The sequence below is a fragment of the Hyla sarda genome, chromosome 7 (genome assembly GCF_029499605.1).
Source record: "Hyla sarda isolate aHylSar1 chromosome 7, aHylSar1.hap1, whole genome shotgun sequence".
NCBI lineage: Eukaryota > Metazoa > Chordata > Amphibia > Anura > Hylidae > Hyla > Hyla sarda.
In genome coordinates, this window is record NC_079195.1 from 111969380 (window position 1) to 111991305 (window position 21926).

The window sequence follows — 21926 nt, forward strand, 5'->3', positions numbered from 1 at the left end:
GTTGTAGTTCTGCAACATCTGAAGGGCCAGATGTTACAGAACTACAACTCCCAGCATGCCTGGACAGTAAGGGCATGCTGAGGATGTGTAGTTTTGCAACATCCGGAAGGGCACAGTGGTCCCAAAACTGTAGACCTCCAGATGTTGCAAAACTGCAACTCCCAGCATGCTCAGACACCAAGGGCTGTCTGGGCATGCTGGGAGTTGTAGTATACAGGGTCCCAATAAAGCAATGCATGTCACTTTACGGCAACGTGCATTGCTGTAAAGGGCCCGATCGCGGCTGAAGAGGAACTCACCTGTCGCCGCCGTCTTCATCGCAGGGATCCGGGTCTTCAGGGACGAGGTAAGTACCGGGGCCGGGCCCCAGCACTCCCCCCGTCCCCCGCCGCGTCCTCCAGTCTTCCTCCCATCCTCTCCGGACTTCCCGGGGCCGGGCAGGGCGGGAGGAAGTAACCGCCCCTCCCTGCGATTGGTCGGCACCTCGCTCCTAGCCTCCAGCATGGTCCTGGCTGTCTGTGACAACCGGGATCATGCAAAATTACCGGGCGGTCGGGTCCCAGAGACCCCATCAGCCCGGTATCGCCGCAGATCGCAGGGGCAATTTCCCCCGCGATTTGCGACGATCGCCGACATGGGGGGCCTACATGGCCCCCCTCGGCGTTTGCCCTGGATGCCTGCTGAAAGATTTCAACAGGCATCCGGTTCCGATCACAGGACGTCCTGGATCCTTAAGGCCCAGGGTGCCAGGATGTCCCAGGTGCCAGGTGTTAAGGACCAGAGCGTTTTTTGAACATCTAGCCAATGTCACTTTAAGCATTAATAACTCTGGGATGCTTTTACCTTTCATTCTGATTCCGAGATTCATGATTTTTCATGACATATTCTACTTTATGTTAGAGGTAAAATTTCGTCGATACTTGCATAATTTCTTGGTGAAAAATTCCAAAATTTGATGAAAAAAATAGAAAATTTCTCTCTGCTTATAAAGAAAATGGATATTCCAAATAAATTATATATTGATTCACATATACAATATGTCTACTTTATGATTACATCATAAAGTATACATGTTTTTACTTTTGGAAGACATCAGAGGGCTTCGAAGTTCAGCAGCAATTTTCCAATTTTTCACAAAATTTTCAAAATCAGAATTTTTCAGGGACCAGTTCAGTTTTGAAGTGGATTTGAAGGGCCTTCATATTCCCCACAAATTACCCCATTATAAAAACTGCACCCTCAAAGTATTCAAAATGACATTCAGTAAGTGTGTTAACCCTTTAGATGTTTCACAGGAATAGCAGCACGGTGAAGGAGAAAATTCAAAATCTTAATTTTTTTACATTCGCATGTTCTTGTAGACCCAGTTTTTGAATTTTTACAAGGGGTAAAAGGAGAGAAATCTTCCTAAAATTTGTAACCCAATTTCTCTCGATTAAGGAAATACCTCATATGTGTATGTCAAGTGTTCGGCGGGTGCACTAGAGGGCTCAGAAGGGAAGGAGCGACAGTGATATTTTGAAGAGTGAGTTTTTCTGAAATGGGTTTTGGGGGGCATGTCCCATTTAGGAAGCCCCTATGGTGCCAGGACAGCAAAAAAAAAAAAAACACATGGCATACTATTTTGTAAACTACACCCCTCAAGGAATGTAACAAGGGGTACAGTGAACCTTAACACCCCACAGGTGTTTGATGACTTTTCGTTAAAGTTGGATGTGTAAATGATTATTTTTTTCACAAAAATGCTGGTTTTCCCCCAAATTTTACATTTTTACAAGGGGAAATAGGATAAAATGCACCCAAAATGTGTAACCCCATCTCTTCTGAGTATGGAAATACCCCATGTGTGGACGTCAAGTGCACTGCGGGCGCACTACAATGCTCAGAAGAGAAGCAGCCACATTTGGCTTTTAGAAAGCAAATTTTGCTGAAATGGTTTTTGGGGGGCATGTCCCATTTAGGAAGCCCCTATGGTGCCAGGACAGCAACAAAAAAAAAACAAAAAAAAAAAACACATGGCATACTATTTTCGAAACTACACCCCTCAAGAAACGTAACAAGGGGTACAGTGAACCTTAACACCTCACAGGTGTTTTTGACGACTTTTCGTTAAAGTTAGATGTGTAAATGATTTTTTTTTCACTAAAATGCTGGTTTTCCCCCAAATTTTACATTTTTACAAGGGGTAATAGGAGAAAATTGGGCGAACTGCAATGCTCAGAAGAGAAGGAGTCACATTTGCAAATTTTGCTGAAATGGGGTGGCATGTCGCATTTAGGAAGCCCCTATGGTTCCATTACAGCAAAAAAAACAAAAAAAAAACACATGGCATACTATTTTGGAAACTACACCCCTCAAGGCACTTAACAAGGGGTACAGTGAGCCTTAACACCCCACAGGTGTTTGATAAATGTTCATTATAATGGTATGTAAAAAGGAAAAATTTGATTTTTTTTACACTAAAATGCTGAGGTTACCCGAAAATTTTCATTTTCACAAGTGGTAAAACCATAAAATGTCACTGTAAATTTGTAGATACATTTCTTTGGAGTAAGGACATACCTCACGTCTGAACGATAGGAGGTCTACGGGTGCACACCGTTCTCTTAGGAGCAGGAGCGCAGTCAGGGCCTTGAGTTTTGCATTGCTGCCTATGGAGCCAGAACAGCGGGACCCCCCCCCCCCCCCCTCAAGGGGCATTTCATGGGGTACACTAAATAACTAAAATGGGGTACAGTGGGACGTAAAAATAAAACAGGTTATGTTCCCAGAATGATGACCCAGAGCATAGCCAAAACTAAAGAATATGCCCACCCCAAACCCTATGCTCTGAATCATCATTCTAGGAATGTGATGTGTGTGGCCATCCCTAACCTGTTGCCTCAAGTGCGCACCCCGCTCAGGTGGAGAGACCATGGCGCATTTGAGGCAACATAAAAAGTCGCCGATGATAGTGACTCAGTGACCCATGACCTATTTTTGGAAAAAATACCCCCAGAGGCCCGGATGATTGGGGCAAGTGTCACATTGAGTGGTGGTATCCTTCCGTATCCCCCTCTTGTAACACACTCTGCATTTTTTCTGGGTTTGTCCCTTCTTTCCAGTGTGGGGGACTTCACCTGGAAAGTGTTGGCCTGGGACGATCCTGGCACCTATAACTTCAGTTCCTAGGGAAGTCTGGCCTGCTCTTTCCCGGTCGCCAAAGATCAGGACCTTTAGGACTTCTTCTTGGAACTGGAGGAATGTCTCTGTGTTGCCAGCGTACTGGGACAGTACAAAAGAGTTGTACATGGCAACATGTACCAAGTGGACCACAACTTTTTTGTACCATACCCATGTTTTCTGCATGGAGTTGTATGGCTTGAAGACTTGATCAGAAAGATCAACTCCCCCCATATATACCGATTGTAGTCCAGAATACAATCGGGCTTGAGGACCGTTGTTGTGGTACCTCGCACAGGGACAGGTGAGCTGCCGTTACCATGAATAGTGGTCAGCATAAGGAAATCCCTCTTATCCTTATACCTGACCAGCAACAGGTTTTCATGGGTAAGGGCACGGGATTCCCCGTTGGGCATAGGTGTCTGCAGAGAATTCAACCAGCAATGGGTACACAAGGTCCCAAACGATTTTCCTTCTAACACCCAGAGTGGGGGAACAATCTGGGGGTTCAATACGGGAATCTCGTCCCTCATACTTGTAAGTGTACCCGGAGGTACTCTCACAAAGTTTATAGAGCTTCATGCCATACCGCGCCCACTTCGAGGGAATATACTGGCGGAACATGAGTCTCCCCTTAAAACTGATAAGAGACTCATTTACTGAGAGCACCCTTAGGGGTACGTAGGCCTCCAAAAATTTGGTCACAAAGTGATGGATGACCGGCCTCACTTTGTAAAGCCGGTCATAGGTGGGATCACTTCGTGGTGGACATGCCTCATTATCTGCATTATGGAGGCATTTCCGAATGGCCTCGAACCGCCTCCGTGCCATGACCATACTGTAAAGCGGGGTCTGGTATAGGACGTCCCCGCTCCAGTACTATCTGACATTTCCCTTTTTGACCAGGCCCATATGCAGCACGAGGCCCCAAAATGTCCTCATTTCTGCTGCATCAATGGCGTACCATTCATTGAACCTGGCCAAAACAGAATCAGGGTGGTGGGCGATGAACTGCTGGGCATACAGATTCGTCTACTCCACCACAAAACTGTCACTGAAAAAATTACTGAAATAGTCAATTGCAGTAAATCCAGAATTGTTAATCCAGATTCTGGAGTCGCCAACAAACTCCGGAATCCTCCAGACAGGGGGTCTGGGGGTCTCCAGACAGGTTCACCGGAAGGGGGCTCCGGTACACTTGTCTGGCGGGTCGGACTCCTAGTATGAGCGGCATTGTCTCTCGTACTAGTGCCGGCCACTGGGCCACTTTCATGGGGGGTGCGTGGCCTTGCCTGGCGGCGTCTCCGCCGCCTTCTGGGGGGGCTCATCATCAGTACTAGATGATGAGGAGGAAGATGAAGAACACAGGAATGTAGGATCTTCATCGTCCTGACTGACAGATTTGGAGTCGGAGGCAAGAAAAGCGTATGCCTCCGCTACCAAAAATGCCCGGCGAGCCATTGCCTTTTTTTTCTACGGGGTGGGGGGGAGGGGCGTGGGGCGGGTTTGGGGAGGGGGTGTGTGTGTGGGGGGAGTATGTAGTGTGTGTTTGGTGCTAACTTTATTAAAAATCACACACGGTTATATAGGGGAGAAAAGAAAAGCTGCGGCCCCCTCAAAAAATGGGAGCAAATCGCAGCACCCTGAACCCCTAATAGGGCCCGGGTCACACTGAAAAAACTGCGGTGGACCCTTGGGGACCTATTAGGAGGGGGGTGGAATTTATTTTTTTACTTTTACTTATTGTGAATCCTACCTTTCCCTGGGTTTTATTCTGTCCCTGCTCTATGGGGACTTCTTGTCTTCTGAGGGGGCTCTTCTGAGAGGGTGGGGGGTCCCTGGCTTCCTCCAGCAGCTCTGAACGCTGACTGAACTCAGCCAGCTGGCAGAGCTGTGGGAAGATACTGTTAACCCCTCCCCTGCCGGCTGCTATTGGCTGGATGATCGTCCAGCCAATAGCAGCGATCCTGGAGGGTGACGAAATCGCCACCTCCCCATAGATCCTACACCCCCGATCCCCATGTATCTCCGGGTCAGCGGGTCACACGTGACCCGTAAGACCTGAATCGCGGCAGATCGTTGGTGTGCATTCACCAGCGATCTGAGGCGATCGCCGACATGGGGGGGTCTGATGACCCCACTCGGCATTTGCACAGGGTGCCTGCTGATCGATATCAGCAGTCACCACGGTCCGCTCCCCGCGCACGGCGGGGAACGAAATTCCCACGGACGTACGCGTACGTAATAGATCCTTAAGTATTAGGGAGCTAGGACGTACGCGTACGTCCTTGGTCCTTATGTGGTTAAGGACCAAGCGTTTTTCTGTTTTTGCACTTTCGTTTTTTCCTCCTTACCTTTTAAAAATCATAGCTCTTTCAATTTTGCACCTAAAAATCCATATGAAGGCTTATTTTTTTTTTTGCGCCACCAATTCTACTTTGTAAATACATCAGTTATTTTACCCAAAGATCTACGACGAAACAGGAAAAAAATCATTGTGCTACAAAATTGAAGAAAAAACACCATTTTGTAAATTTTGGGGGCTTCCTTTTCTACGCCGTACATTTTTCGTTAAAAATTACACTTTATCTTTATTCTGTAGGTCCATACGATTAAAATGATACCCTACTTATATAGGCTTGATTTTGTTGTACTTTTGGAAAAAATCATAACTAAATGCACGAAAATTTATACATTTAAAATTGTTCTCTTCTGACTCCAATAACTTTTTTATTTTACCGCGTATGGGGTGGTATGAAAGCTAATTTTTTGCACTGTGATCTGAATTTTTTATCGGTATCATTTTTGTTTTGATTGGACTTTTTGATCATTTTTTATTCCTTTTTTTATGGTATAAAAAGTGACCAAAAATACACTATTTTGGACTTTGGATTTTTTTTGCGCGTATGCCATTGACCGCGCAGTTTAATTTACGATATATTTTTATAGTTCGGACATTCATGCACGCGGCGATACCACATATGTTTATTTCTATTATGTTTATATATTTTTTATATGGAATTTGGGAAAAGGGAGGTGATTTAAAGGAAGTGGTTAATGTGTGCGTTTTTAACCTGTTGGGGACAAAGGGCGTATGCATACGCCCTTGCGTCCTGGTACTTAAGGACGAAGGGCGTATGCATACGCCCGTGGGAATTTCGGCCCCCGCCGCGCGCCGGGCGGGGACCGGGCCGGGGTGACTGCTGATATCTATGTGAATTCACACTTGCGATTTGCGCCGATTCCGGGTCATTACGGGTCTATGGTGACCCGGTGACCCGGAATAGAAGGGGGATCGCGGGTGTCTAAGACACCCACGATCCTCCTAAAGTGATAGGAGTGAGGTGGCAGAGTTGCCACCCCTCCTACCTCTGCTATTGGTGGTCTAGACGCGACCACCAATAGCAGATCTGGGGCGGGGTGGTTTCCTTTCGTTTTCCCCGTCCTGCCCTCCCACAATAGGGGGGGCAGAACGGGGAAAATGAAGAGGAGCGGCGCCGGAGTCCACTTACCCCTCCAGAGGGAGCGGAGCGGCGGGGATCGGCGGGCGGCGACGGAGATCTGCGGCAGCGTGCGGCAGAAGAGGACGGCTCCCGGATGCGACGGAAGCCGGTGAGTAGTTGCCTAGCAACATCTAGAGGGCTACAGTCTGACTCTAGACTGTAGCCCTCCAGATGTTGCAAAACTACAACTCCCAGCATGCCCAGACAGCTGTTTGCTGTGTGGGCATGCTGGAATTTGTAGTTTTGCAACAGCTGGAGGTCTGCAGTTTAGAGACCACTGCACAGTGATCTCTATACTGCCCTCTAGATCTTGCAAAACTACAACTCCTAGCATGCCCACACAGCTGTTTGCTGTCTGGGCATGCTGGGAGTTGTAGTTTTGCAACATCTGGAGGTCCACAGTTTGGAGATCACTGTTCAGTGGTCTCTAAATTGTAGCACTCCAGATGTTGCAAAACAACAAATTCCAGCATGCCCACACAGAAAACAGCTTTCTGGGCATGCTGGGAGTTGTAGTTGTGTACCCCCAGCTGTTGCATAACTACATCTCACAGCATGCCCTTCTGTGATCAGTCATGCTGGGAATTGTAGTTTTGCAACAGCTGGAGGCACACTGGTTGGAGAATACTGAGTTAGGTAACAGAACCTAACTCAGTATTTGCCAACCAGTGTGCCTCCAGCTGTTTCAAAACTACAACTCCCAGCATGTACTGACAGACCGTGCATGCTGGGAGTTGTAGTTTTGCAACAGCTGGAAGCTCACTGGTTGGAAAATACTGAGTTAGGTAACAGAACCTAACTGAAGGTTTTCTAACCAGTGTGCCTCCAGCTGTTGCAAAACTACAACTCCCAGCATGTACTGACAGACCGTGCATGCTGGGAGTTGTAGTTTTGAAACAGCTGGGTACATTCACACGGGCGGGTTTACAGCAAGTTTCCTGCTTCAAGTATGAGCTGCGGCAAATTTTTCGCTGCAGCGCAAATTCCTAGCGGGAAACTCACCGTAACCCGCCAGTGCGAATGTACCCTAAAAACACTACACTACACTACACATAATAAAGGGTAAAACACTACATAAACACCCCATTACACTGTCCCCCCCCCCCCCCAATAAAAATGAAAAACGTATTGTTCAGCAGTGTTTCCAAAACGGAGCCTCCAGCTGTTGCAAAACAACAACTCCCAGCATTTCCGGACAGCCACTGACTGTCCAGGCATGCTGGGAGTTTAGCAACAGCAGGAGGCACCCTGTTTGGGAATCACTGGCGTAGAATACCCCTATGTCCACCCCTATGCAATCCCTAATTTAGTCCTCAAATGCGCATGGCGCTCTCTCACTTCGGAGCCCTGTCGTATTTCAAGGAAACAGTTTAGGAACACATATGGAGTATCGCCGTACTCAGGAGAAATTGCACTACAAATTTTGGGGGGCTTTTTCTCCTTTTACCCCTTATGAAAAGGAAAAGTTGGGGTCTACACCAGCCTGTTAGTGTAAAAAAAAAATTTTTACACTAACATGCTGGTGTTGCCCTTTACTTTTTATTTTCACAAGAGGTAAAAGGAAAAAAAGACCCCCCAAATTTGTAACGCAATTTCTCCTGAGTACAGAAATACCCCATATGTGGGCGTAAAATGCTCTGCGGGCGCACAACAAGGCTCAAGATTGAGAGCGCACCATGTACATTTGAGGCCTAAATTGGTGATTTGCACAGGGGTGGCTCATTTTACAGCGGTTCTGACATAAACCCAAAAAAATAAATACCCACATGTGACCCCATTTTGGAAACTACACCCCTCATGTAATGTAACAAGGGTTACAGTGAGCATTTACGCCCCACAGGTGTCTGACAGATTTTTGGAACAGTGGTCTGTGAAAATGAAAAATGTAATTTTTTTGTTTGCACAGCCCACTGTTCCAAAGATCTGTCAAACGTCAGTGGGGTGTAAATGCTCACTGTACCCCTTATTACATTCCGTGAGGGGTGTAGTTTCCAAAATGGGGTTACATGTGGGGGGTCCACTGTTCTGGCACCACGGGGGGCTTTGTAAATGCACATGGCCCCTGACTTCCATTCCAAACAAATTATCTCTCTAAAAGCTCAATGGCGCTCCTTCTCATCTGAGCGTTCTAGTTCGCTCGCAGTGCACTTGACGTCCAAACATGGGGTATTTCCATACTCAGAAGAAATAGGGTTACAAATTTTGGGGGGCATTTTCTCCTATTACCCTTTGTAAAAAAGTAAAATTTGGGGAAAAAACTGCATTTTAGTGGATAAATATTTTTTTTTCATTTACACATCCGACTTTAACAAAAAGTTGTCAAACACCTGTGGGGTGTTAAGGCTCACCGTACCCCTTTTTACGTTCCTTGAGGGGTGTCGTTTCCATAATAGTGTGCGATGTGGGGTTTTTTGCTGTCCTGGCACCATAGGGGCTTCCTAAATGGGACATGCCCCCCAAAAACCATTTCAGAAAAACTCACTCTCCTAAATCCCATTGTTGCTCCTTAACTTCTGAGCCCTCTACTGCACCCGACAAACACTTGACATACACATATGAGGTATTTTCTTACTCGAGAGAAATTGGGTTACAAATTTTGAGAGGATTTTTTTCCTTTTACCCCTTGTAAAAATTCAAAAACTGGGTCTACAAGAACATGCCAGTGTAAAAAATGGAAGATTTTGAATTTTCTCAATCACTTTGCTGCTATTCCTGTGAAACACCTAAAGGGTTAACACACTTACTGAATGTCATTTTGAATACTTTGAGGGGTGCAGTTTTTATAATGGGGTCATTTGTGGGGTACTTCTAACCAGAAGACCCTTCAAATCCACTTCAAACCTGAACTGGTCCCTGAAAAATTCCGATTTTAAAAATTTTGCGAAAAATTGGAAAATTGTTGCTGAACTTTGAAGCCCTCTGATGTTTTCCACAAGTAAAAACTCATCAATTTTATGATGCAAACATAAAGTAGACATATTGTATATGTGAATCAATATCTAATTTATTTGGAATATCCATATTCCTTATAAGCAGAGAGCTTCAAAGTTAGAAAAATGCAAAATTTTCAAATTTTTCATGAAATTTTTGAATTTTTCACCAAGAAAAGATGCAAGTATCGCCGAAAATTTACCACTAACATAAAGTAGAATATGTCATGAAAAAACTATCTCGGAATCAAATTTATAAGTAAAAGCATACCAGAGTCATTAATGCTTAAAGTGACAGTGGTCAGATTTGCAAAAGATGCTCCCGTCCTTAGGGTCATAATGGGCTCCGTCCCCAAGGGGTTAAACTTTTTTTTTTTTTTAAACACAGGAGGTTCCATAGAATCCCATTGATCTGTGTGCTCTGCGCTTGATTGATAAAGCCTGGTCCTGCCAGGCTATATCATTCTGAGCGCCGGAGCAGCATTAAAAGCCGAATGAAAGGAGAGGTACCTCCACAGTGGATCGCCCCCCTACAATTGCGTTGTGGGGGGGGGGGGGGATTCACCGCACTGGACCACCAGGGACAGGATAAAGGCACCTTTATCCTATTAACGCTGGCTCAGGGGGCCGGCTGGTATGACATGGGCTTGAGTCGGGAGCCCGCGTCATACCCCGTTAACGGCACTCCGGTGGAAAACTATTTATTTTAACCCCTTAAGGACGCAGGACGTAAATGTACGTCCTGGTGCGGTGGTACTTAACGCACCAGGACGTACATTTACGTCCTGTGCATAACCGCGGGCATCGGAGCGATGCCCGTGTCATGCGCGGCTGATCCCGGCTGCTGATCGCAGCCAGGGACCCGCCGGTAATGGCCAACGCCCGCGATCTCACGGGCGTCCGGCATTAACCCCTCAGGTGCGGGGATCAATACAGATCCCGGCATCTGCGGCAGTGCGCGATTTAAATGAACGATCGGATCGCCCACAGCGCTGCTGCGGGGATCCGACCATACAGAACGCCGCACGGAGGTCCCCTCACCTTCCTGCTTCCGGCTCCCGGCGTCTTCTGCTCTTGTCTGTGATCGAGCAGACCAGAGCAGAAGATGACCAATAACACTGATCTGTTCTATGTCCTATACATAGAACAGATCAGTATTACCAATCATGGTATTGCTATGAATAGTCCCCTATGGGGACTATTCAAGTGTAAAAAAATTTTTTAAAAAATGTAAAAGTAAAAGTAAAAAAAAAGTGAAAAATCCCCTCCCCCAATAAAAAAGTTAAACGTCCGTTTTTTCCTATTTTACCCCCAAAAAGCATAAAAAAGTAAATTTTATACACATATTTGGTATCGCCGCGTGCGTAAATGTCCGAACTATTAAAATAAAATGTTAATGATCCCGTACGGTGAACGGTGTGAACGTAAAAAAAAAAATCCAAAATTGCTACTTTTTTAATACATTTTATGAAAAAATAAATTTATAAAAAATGTATTTAAAGTTTTTTATATGCAAATATGGTATCAGAAAAAGGGCAGATCATGGCGCAAAAAATTAGCCCTCACACCGCCCCTTATACGGAAAAATAAAAAAGTTATAGGTCATCAAAATAAAGGGATTATAAACGTACTAGTTTGGTTAAAAAGTTTGTGATTTTTTTTAAGCACAACAATAATATAAAAGTATGTAATAATGGGTATCATTTTTATCGTATTGACCCTCAGAATAAAGAACACACATCATTTTTACCGTAAATTGTACGGCGTGAAAACGAAACCTTCCAAAATTAACAAAATTGCGTTTTTCTTTTTAATTTCCCCACAAAAATAGTGTTTTTTGGTTGCACCATACATTTTATGATATAATGAGTTATGTCATTACAAAGGACAACTGGTCGCGCAAAAAACAAGCCCTCATACTAGTCTGTGGATGAAAATATAAAAGAGTTATGATTTTTAGAAGGCGAGGAGGAAAAAATGAAAACGTAAAAATTTAATTGTCTGAGTCCTTAAAGGGGTAGTCCAGTGGTGAAAAACTTATCCCCTATCCTAAGGATAGGGGATAAGTTTGAGATCACGGGGGGTCCGACTGCTGGGGCCCCCTGCGATCTCTCTGTACGGGGCCCCGGCTCTCGGCCCAGATAGCGGGTGTCGACCCCCGCACGAAGCGGCGGCCGACACGCCCCCTCAATACATCTCTATGGCAGAGCCGGAGATTGACGAAGGCAGCGCTTCGGCTCTGCCATAGAGTTGTATTGAGGGGGCGTGTCGGCCGCCGCCTCGTGCGGAGGTCGACACGCCCCCTTCGCGCGGGCTGTTGGGGCTCCGTACAGGAGATCGCAGGGGGCCCCAGATGTCGGACCCCCCGCGATCTGCAACTTATCCCCTATCCTTAGGATAGAGGATAAGTTGCTCACCACTGAGTCACCACTGGACTACTCCTTTAAGGCCAAAATGGGCTGAGTCCTTAAGGGGTTAAATCAACTGGTGCTAAAAAGTTAAATATTTGTAAATTAAAATATTAATCCTTCCAGTACTTATCAGCTGCTGTTCACTACAGAGAAACTTCTTTTATTTTCAAATTTATTTTCTGTCTGACCACAGTGCTCTCTGCTGACACCTCTGTCCATGTCAGGAACTGTCCTGCAGCTTTTTCCCACAGCAAAACTATGCTGCTCTGGCCAGTTCCTGACATGGACAATTGTGTCAGCAGAGAGCACTGTGGACAGACAGCCAAGAAATAAAAAAAATAAAAAACTTTCTCTGTAGTTAACAGCAGCTGATAAGTACTGGAAGGATTAAGATTTTTACATAGAATTAATTTACAAATCTGGTACAAAAAGACAAAACGTAGGTACACTCACCGCTCAGCGGAGACTGTAGCGTGTGGGGGTCCGGTTCACCGGGAGCTGGATCTCAGCGACGGTGCAGGAAGTATGGCGCTTGGAGTGCCATACTTCCTGCGCTGTCGTTGAGATCCAGCTCCCGGTGAACCGGACCCCCACACACTACAGTCTCCGCTGAGCGGTGAGTGCACCTACGTTTTGTCTTTTTGTACCATTTTGATACTTCATACTTGTGTGTGTGCACCCCGCAGGAGACCAGAAGATAGGTACCGAGGTTTGGTTACGTCACAGTCCAGGTGATATATGCCCTTAGTGTGCTCTCCCCTTTCTTGCCTGTGTTTGTATACTAATTTACAAATCTGTTTAACTTTCTGGCACCAGTTGATTTGAAAATATTTATTTCCACCGGAGTACCCCTTTAACACACAGGGCAATTATTGTCTTAATAGGCAGATACTAGTTTGTGTAATAGGCCCAGTGCTCAGCCAGTAAATGAGAAAATTACATAATTTTTGCAGGACTGGAAATCATTGTTCATTGGCCACACATCACCCCGAGTAACCCTGTAGAAGGGTGACTGACAATGGTGAAAGTGAAGAGCCACAGGAACAATTCAGTAACAGCTCCCTATTGAGGAACGGGTAGGTCTTTGTAAAAAGGCCCTACTGTGCAATGAGTGTGGACTGGCTGTGCCACCTAACTGGTTAGGCTTTGGATGGTGGCTTTCTAGGCAGCCCACCTGTTTTTCAGCTCCTTGGTGGTTTTGCAAAATCGCAGCATTTTGAGCCTATTGCGTTTTTCCCCCTGAAATTGTGGCGTTTTTCTCCCATAGAAGTCTATGAGAGTGAAAAAACACCAAGAAAAACGCCATGTGGGTTTTAACTTTGGCATTTTTTCAGGCGGTTTTTATTATCTTTTGGACTTAAGTGATCCAAAAAGTGATGGAGATACCTTTTTTAATAAAATTTCGTAGGGTACCATTAAAAAAAATAATAATAAAAAAGATACAGTAGTGATGGAAAAAATTGTATTTAACGAAACTTATCTTTTTTATAACAAAATTTGTATTTATTTTTTAACAGAGATCAATTTATGTGGGCAGGCAGGGCACAAAAAATATAGCCGACAATAATAAAAGTGTAGTATGTGTGTTTTTCACTTTTTTTTCTTTATTTTTTGGTGGTACTACTACTTCCAGCATGGAACACACTGCTCCATGATGGGAGTAGTAGTTCCTGTACTAATTGACAGATTGGCCGGGTTCTGTTGCGATCTTTCTGTATAATGTATACATGCGGCCGGACGCTCTTCTATATACACCAATTCATATTTCCCGCAGAGAGCTGTGATTGGCCAGATGGTTCCAGCCAATCACAACTCTCTGTGGGAAATATGAATAGGTGTATTTATACATCAGTGCAGGGGACCCTAGAAGAGCGGCCGCCCGCATCTATACATTTTACAGGAGTATCACAGCGGGTGTCAGGTACTACTACTCCCAACATGAAGTAGACTCTGTTCAATGCTGGGAGAGTAGTACCTGAGATGTAGTACCTGCATTAATAGACAGATCGCAACAGGTGTCAGAAGTTACACTCGCTGCGATCTGTCTTTTAATGAAGGTACTACAGCTACCAAAATTGAGGGAAAAAAATGTGAAACACACATACACACTTTATTAAAAAATTATTAAAAGTTCATTATAAAAATTAAACATTTCCTTAAATATATTTTTTCCCATCCCTAATGCATCCTTTTTTTTTTTTTTTGGTACCCAACACATTTTGAAATAAAACAAAAAAGGGGGCCAAAAATGCAGTTTCAACTCAAATGCAAAAATGCCAGTAAAAACGTCAGATGCAGGACATTGCACTAGCGTTTTTTTCTGGCGTTTTTTTTTCAGTGAAAAGGTAGAATCCTAGCCTCACAGTGTTTTATGTTATGTTCCCTTGAAAATAACTTAACACACAGCCATTAATGTTTAAACCAGAGCTTTCCAAACTTTTCATATTGTTGACACCCATTGTAGAAATTCATAGTTTGGTGACATCTCCCTCACCATACCACCAATTGCATGGATCATTTTGCGAGTTCTACGATGCACAAGTTGATGCCGGTATTAGTTTTAGATATGTGGCTGCTACCCCCTGTGCCATTTTATTTCCCCCTTCATCAACCCCTGTGGAATTTCATATCCCTTCATCACCCCCCGCCATTTCATCCTCCCCGTTCATTCCCCCCTGTGCCATTTCATCCTCCCTGGTCATTCCCCCTGTGCCATTTCATTCCCCATCAGCCCCTATGCCATATATTCCATCCTTCATTCCCCCTGTGCCATTTCATTCCCCATCAGCCCCTATGCCATATATTCCCTCCTTCATAACCCCTGTGCCATTTCATCTCCCCTTTATTCCACCCCCTTTGCCATTTCATTCCCCCTCTCTGATCACCCTTGTACCATTTAATTTCCCCTTTATTCCCCCGTACCACATCATGCCCCCTCTGTTCCACCCCCTCTAGCCTCCCATGTGCCACAACATTGTGCCATTGCTTTTTTTACTGGGGGACACAGGCCAGGTTGCAGACTCGGGTGCAGGGGCTTGTTGACTCGGCTGGTCTGACGTCCTCTGTGACGTCCTCCCGCTTCACAAGGGGACATCAGGGGTTTCACTCATCAGTCTTGGCAGTCACCACTGTTCACTGATTTAAAGTGGCCGCTTCCCATGCTGCTGATCTCGAACAGGCAGATGGACACTTTAAATCTGTGAGCAGCGGTGGCTGCTGCTTCATGATCGGATGGTCTTGTGACACACCTGGGGATTGCGGCCATCACACTAGTGTTCCGTGGCACCATGTTTTGAAAACTCTGGTTTAAACCTTGGCAACAAAAGTGAGCACATCCCTAAGTGGAAATATCCAAATTGAGCCCAAATTGTCAATATTTTGTGTGGCCACCATTATTTTTCAGCACTGCCTTAAGCCTGTTGGGCACGAAGTTTACCAGAGCTTTACAGAGCTTGTTAGTTTAGTCATACATTTCTAGGAGTAATAAAAGGATGTCTTAATGCATTGTTCTAATAAAAGATGCCCAAGCAGATTTTCATGAAGTATACAAGTGTTAAGTAAAACAGACATTTCAGGAGAGTAAACAGGTCTCATTTAAAGACAGTGCACTTCCTCTTGTGGCAGCCTGGGGGTAGAGTGTGTGAGGTCAACTGAGGCCCAGTGGGTATTACAGTGATGATAAGGATAGTTCTCTGTCTTCAGGGTACAGTTCTCTCTAGTCACAGTGACCAGAGTGGTTCCATGAGCTCCCCCACATTCACCCTAGGATGGCACAGTGAAAAAGTAACCGCATAGACTACATTGGTGAGGTGGTTCCCCTGGGGCAAACCTTGTGTGATGGCATTGTGGGATGCCTGTATAGGTCAGGTGCAACAATGAGACCAGACAATCTAATATTGTGAACAACTCACTGTGCTTTACTGAAAATAACTGGTTCTTTCACAAGAAAGGTAGTCTCTTGTACAGGCTAAGAGGCAAGCTGATGGCTGGAGCAGGGTAACCCCACAAAGCTGGTATGTTCTAGGGCACATGGAGCTTGATACTGTAGCTAGTCTCTTTACTCTTCTTCCTGGAGCAGATCCTAGCTGTTTGCCTCATGACTTTACACACAGTTGAGGTCAGAGATGGCAGGTTATGTCCACTTGCCTCTCACAGGTGCTGCAGTTCCCAATGGTGGGGTACAGTATTTAAAGGGTTCTAGTCTGGCAGCCACTTAGCACTAGGTCTGGCAGGACACTGAGAGCCTGGTGTCTTGCTATGGGGCCCTTATATAACGTATATAAAAGGCTGTCTTGCCTCTTTCTGTCTTCCACTTCCTGCTCTCAAAAGGGGAACCAGGTTATTGTGGTTCCAGAACCATAGCCTTAGCAGGAGATAGTAATACCCCAAGTGACTCCTGACAAAGTCTCCTGTGGAGATGGTAGTGAACTCCTAGATGTTGCCACGCTGCTTAGGATGCAGCAACACAGACTGTTAGGGGTTAACAATAAAGATGATGCCCAGCTGTATGATAGGCGGGCCATTGGGAGTTAGGTGGAGTTAAGGGACCAGAGAAAAGGGGGGGGGGGGGGGGGGGGAGAGAGAGAGAGAGTAGAGAAGAGGTGGATTATCAGGGGGTTAAAAGGGGCACGCATGTATCCGGCCGGCCTCTTTGTTGGATCTCTGGCCGGGCAGCAAACCGCTTATATATATATATATATATACCCCTTTTCAAAAGTAAATAAACATTTTGGAAAGACAGAGAATTATTTGAGCTTTGTTCTTTTTGTGTGCTCCCATCATGGTGGATGTGGTGGTGTTTGGCGGTTCTTTGCACTTGTGTGCCCTTGTACTGATGTTGTTTTCTTTTAAGATAAGTTACAGCGTGGTGGAGGAGAAATGGAAATGAGGATTTCATGGAGGGTAAAGTGCTTTGCCCGTCGAAGAGGGCGTCCAGCAGATCGCTTACCTCCGACTTTAAGAAGGTTGAGAATTTTGAGATTCAGAACGTTTGGACTCAAATGGTTATTTGAGATTGTTTACCAAAATAAACGCTGTGGCCGACCCCCAGTTGTCCAGCAAAGGTTTCCTGTTGTCAGTGTGGTTATTATTAGCATACAGCAGTTACATGAGACAATGCAGAAGTAATACGGACAGACTCTCCTAACATCTTGTTCATCTCAGTAGAGAGGCTGGACCTAGCTATATTGATATTTGCATGATAACCTTTTTGTCTCAGCCATACCTCAAGACAACAAAACAAACAACAAACAAAACACTATCAATGCCTCCAGAAATTATTCCAAATCTTTGTTTATAACCTCCCTCACTGGGAGGACAGACAAGAGGATGTACAGCACGATTCTCCAGGACACTCTCTGCCGCTATTGGCTGCTCGCCCGTCTGCTGAAGCAGGAGCGGATTGCGTCATCACCCAGCGCCACTCTCCTGATGACGCGCTTGGGGAGCGCCGCCCACCAGTTCCTATTAGCACTGATTCCGCAATGGAATCAAACCGGGATGAGGCGGAGCGCTGTATCAGCATTGCCGTGGAAGCCATTAAACTCGAGAACAATGAAAAGGCGCTGCGGTTCCTGGAGAAGGCGCAGAGATTGTTTCCCACCGGCCAAGCCCGCGGTAAGAGGCGGTATAGGGAAACCGGAGAATCGAGGGTGGGGGGAGCTGGCTCTGGGGCGGTTGCTACGTCACATGTCTTTACCGCGCGTGCGCTACTATGCGTTGTGCGCAAAGGATTGTAGGAATTATAGTTTCTTAGTGATCTACGTTTATCCTAATTTTGGAGATGAGAATGATCGTAGACTAAAGAGAGTACGGCCGGGTGTCCGGTTCTGTCCGCTACATGCTATGAACTAGGGTCTTATCACTTGTGCGGCGGTCAGCTGACCGTCTGCCTATGGTCAGACCCTGCCCTACTGTTACCTATCCACTACTGAGACACTATGGTTTTAGCCTTACATTATGAATGGCGAAGGGACCCACAATCCCTCGCGGCAAGTAACTGCTGACTACAGTTATAGTCGAAACAGCAGGGCCTGTGTGTAACAGCCCCTAAATATACACCATATGTGTGGATAGGGCAGTGCTTGTGGATGCCATGGGCATCTGTGTGCCAAGACATGTATATGACTGTAGGGGCTCAGTATATGTGACATGACAAAAGACAGCCCCTACATGTGTATATGACAGAAGGAGCTCAGTATATGTGACATGACACCTACAGCCCTCACATGTATATATGACTGTAGGGGCTCAGTATATGTGACATGACAAAAGACAGCCCCTACATGTGTATATGACAGAAGGAGCTCAGTGTATGTGACATTACACAAGACAGCCCCCACATGTATATATGACTGGAGGAGCTCAGTATATGTGACATTACACAAGACAGCCCCTACATGTATATATGACTGGAGGAGCTCAGTATATGTGACATTACACAAGACAGCCCCTACATGTATATATGACTGGAGAGGCTCAGTATATGTGACATGACACCTTCAGCTCCCCACGTGTATATGACTGTCATGTCACATATACTGAGCCCCTCCAGTCATATATATATATATATATATATATATATATATATATATATATATATATATATATATATGGGCTGTCGGTGTCATGTCACATATACTGAGCCCCTACGGTCATATATACATGTGGGGGCTGTCGGTGTCATGTCACACATGACACCCCCCACAGCCCCCACATGTGTATATGACTGTAGGGGCTCAGTATATGTGACATGACACCTACAGTCCCCACGTGTATATATAATACTGGAGTAGCCCAGTATATGTGACATGACACCTACAGCCCCCACATGTGTATATGACTGGAGGGGCTCAGTATATGTTACATGACTCCTACAGCACCCACATGTGTATATGACTGTAGGGGCTCAGTATATGTGACATGACACCTACAGTCCCCACGTGTATATATAATACTGGAGTAGCTCAGTATATGTGACATGACTCCTACAGCCCCCACATGTGTATATGACTGGAGGGGCTCAGTATATGTTACATGACTCCTACAGCCCTCACATGTATATATAACTTTGCGAAAAAGATTGTAGGAATTATAGTTTCTTAGTGATCTACGTTTATCCTAATTTTGGAGATGAGAATGATCGTAGACTGCAGAGAGTTCAGCCGGGTGTCCGGTTCTGCCTGCTACATGCTATGAACTAGGGTCTTATCACTTGTGCGGCGGTCAGCTGACCGTCTGCCTATGGTCAGACCCTGCCCTACTGTTACCTATCCACTACTGAGACACTATGGTTTTAGCCTTACATTATGAATGGCGAAGGGACCCACAATCCCTCGCGGCAAGTAACTGCTGACTACAGTTATAGTCGAAACAGCAGGGCCTGTGTGTGACAGCCCCTAAATATACACCATATGTGTGGATAGGGCAGTGCTTGTGGATGCCATGGGCATCTGTGTGCCAAGACATGTATATGACTGTAGGGGCTCAGTATATGTGACATGACACCGACAGCCCCCACATGTATATATGACTGGAGGGGCTCAGTGTATGTGACATGATACCTACAGCCACCACATGTGTATATGACTGGAGGGGCTCAATATATGTGTGAACAACATTTCAGTGTGCAGCATAGGAGGGCTGATAACAGAGAGCACTAGATGACCACTTCTCAGGTTGCATTCAGTGACATGTCTGCAGTTGTGTCCAATGGACAAAGAAAATTTGTCCATTTTTATCCCTCACCAAAAAATATTATAACTTTTATTACTGAAAAAATAATAATTGTGAGTAATCATAAGGAGTGAGGTTAAAAATAGGGATCGACCAATATTGATTTTTTTAGGGCCGATACCGATAACCTGTGAACTTTCAGGCAGATAGCCGATAACGTATACCGATATTCCATGCATCTTAATTCCCCCCCACAAATATCCTTGGTAAAATGAGGGTACATGTGTGTGTGTGTGTGCTGGTATACCCTGATAAACAGTTTGTGGTCCCGCAGAAGCCGCTGCAGATCAATGATTTAAAGTGGGCGCTTTAAATCAATGAACTGCAGTGGCTTTTGTGGGGCCAGAGACTGCCGCCGCCACCCGCTTCTTTCCCCCTGCCTGTCCTGAGTCCAACCACCGCCGCTGCCCGATTGCCTCCCCTTGCCTATCCTCTGGCCAAAGACCACCACTGCCGCTGCCTCATTGCTCCCCCCCCCCCCCCCCCCCCCCCCCCCATCCCCGATTTTATAATTACCTGTTCCCGGTGTCCGTGCTACTTCTTGCTCCTGCAGCATCCTGAGCTGTCATTGTGCGCCGGGCCACTGATATTGATATTGCTTTGAGGACCTCACTCGTCATTGCGCACAGCAGCAGCGCAGGACTCGGCCGTAGCCAGAAGTAGCACGGACCCCGGGAACAGGTAATTATAAAACCGGGGATGGGGGGAGGCAATGGGACAGCGGCGGTCTCTTTCCAGAGGATAGGCAGTGGGAGGCAATCGGGCAGAGGTGGTGTTTGGACTCATGACCCCAGGACAGGCAGGGGAGAGAAGCGTGTGGCGGTCTCTGGCCCCGCAAAAGCCGCTGCAGTTCATTGATTTAAAGCGCCCGCATTATTGGCAAGGTAATTGCCAATACAGACAACTTAGAAAATCGTGAATATCGGCCGATAATCCGATAATCGGTCGATCCCTAGTTAAAAACCCAGCATACCACCACCACCACTTCACATGTTATTTGTTGCCATCCAGCATACATTAATGCACTTCACTTCCTGGGGATACCTGCAGTGCATGCACAGGTTAACAGTGGGATTGCTGACTTTCAAAACTACAACAAAGCCCCCCCCCCCCAACATGTTTCGTCATGACATGTGACGTCCTCAGTGGTTAGTGGGGCAATGACTCCAAACAATGCTGTGTGGTGGGTTATAAAACCTCTCCTGATGTCATCAGCCCCTCCCTCTCAGATGAACGAATGATAATGATCCCCATTTCTTGATAGGGGAAACCACCTGTAAACATCCAGGTAAGTATGTCCAATCATGTTAGTATCCGCTCTATGGGGGGGATTTATCAAAGCTGTCTATTTCCCACATCAATATACAATCATGGCTGTAAATATTGGCACCCCTGAAATTTTTCAAGAAAATTAAGTATTTCTCACAGAAAATGATTGCAGTAACACATGTTTTGCTGTACACATGTTTATTCCCTTTGTGTGTATTGGAACTAAACCAAAAAAGGAGGAAAAAAACAAATTGGACATAATGTCAAACCAAACTCCAAAAATGGTCTGGACAAAATTATTTGCACCCTTATCTTAATATTTGGTTGCACACCCTTTGGAAAAAAATAACTGAAATCGTTTGCTTCCTGTAACCATCAATAAGCTTCTTACACCTCTCAGCCGGAATGTTGGACCACTCTTCCTTTGCAAACTGCTCCAGGTCTCTCTTATTGGAAAGGCGCCTTTTCCCAACAGCAATTTTATGATCTCTCCACAGATGTTCAATGGGATTTAGATCTGGACTCATTGCTGCCACTTCAGAACTCTCCAGCTCTTTGTTGCCATCCATTTCTGGGTGCTTTTTGACGTATGTTTGGGGTAATTGTCCTGCTGGAAGACCCAAGATCTTGGACGCAATCCCAGCTTTCTGACACTGGGCTGTACAGTGCGACCCAAAATCCATTGGTAATCCTCAGATTTCATGATGCCTTGCACACATTCAAGGCACCCAGTGCCAGAGGCAGCAAAACAACCCCAAAATATAATTGAACCTCCACCATATTTCACTGTAGGTACTGTGTTCTTTTCTTTGTAAGCCTCATTCCGTTTTCGGTAAACAGTAGAATGATGTTCTTTACCACAAAGCTCTATCTTGGTCTCATCTGTCCACAAGATGTTTTCCCAGAATCATTTTGGC

At 45.6% G+C, this 21926-nt stretch overlaps 1 protein-coding gene across 2 annotated transcripts in view; it reads left to right on the plus strand.

Annotated features, from left to right (window-relative positions):
- Nucleotides 1-17284: 17284 nt before the first annotated feature.
- The window catches only part of DNAJB12 (DnaJ heat shock protein family (Hsp40) member B12), a 62239-nt gene continuing 57597 nt past the window's right edge, over nucleotides 17285-21926 (plus strand). Inside the window, exon 1 of one of the 2 annotated variants that reach the window (XM_056530459.1) lies at nucleotides 17285-17622. In XM_056530459.1, the coding sequence (XP_056386434.1) occupies nucleotides 17490-17622 (133 nt within the window). In that variant the 5' untranslated portion in view covers nucleotides 17285-17489. The remainder of the gene's footprint in view (nucleotides 17623-21926) is intronic. The other variant, XM_056530458.1, reaches the window with a different exon arrangement.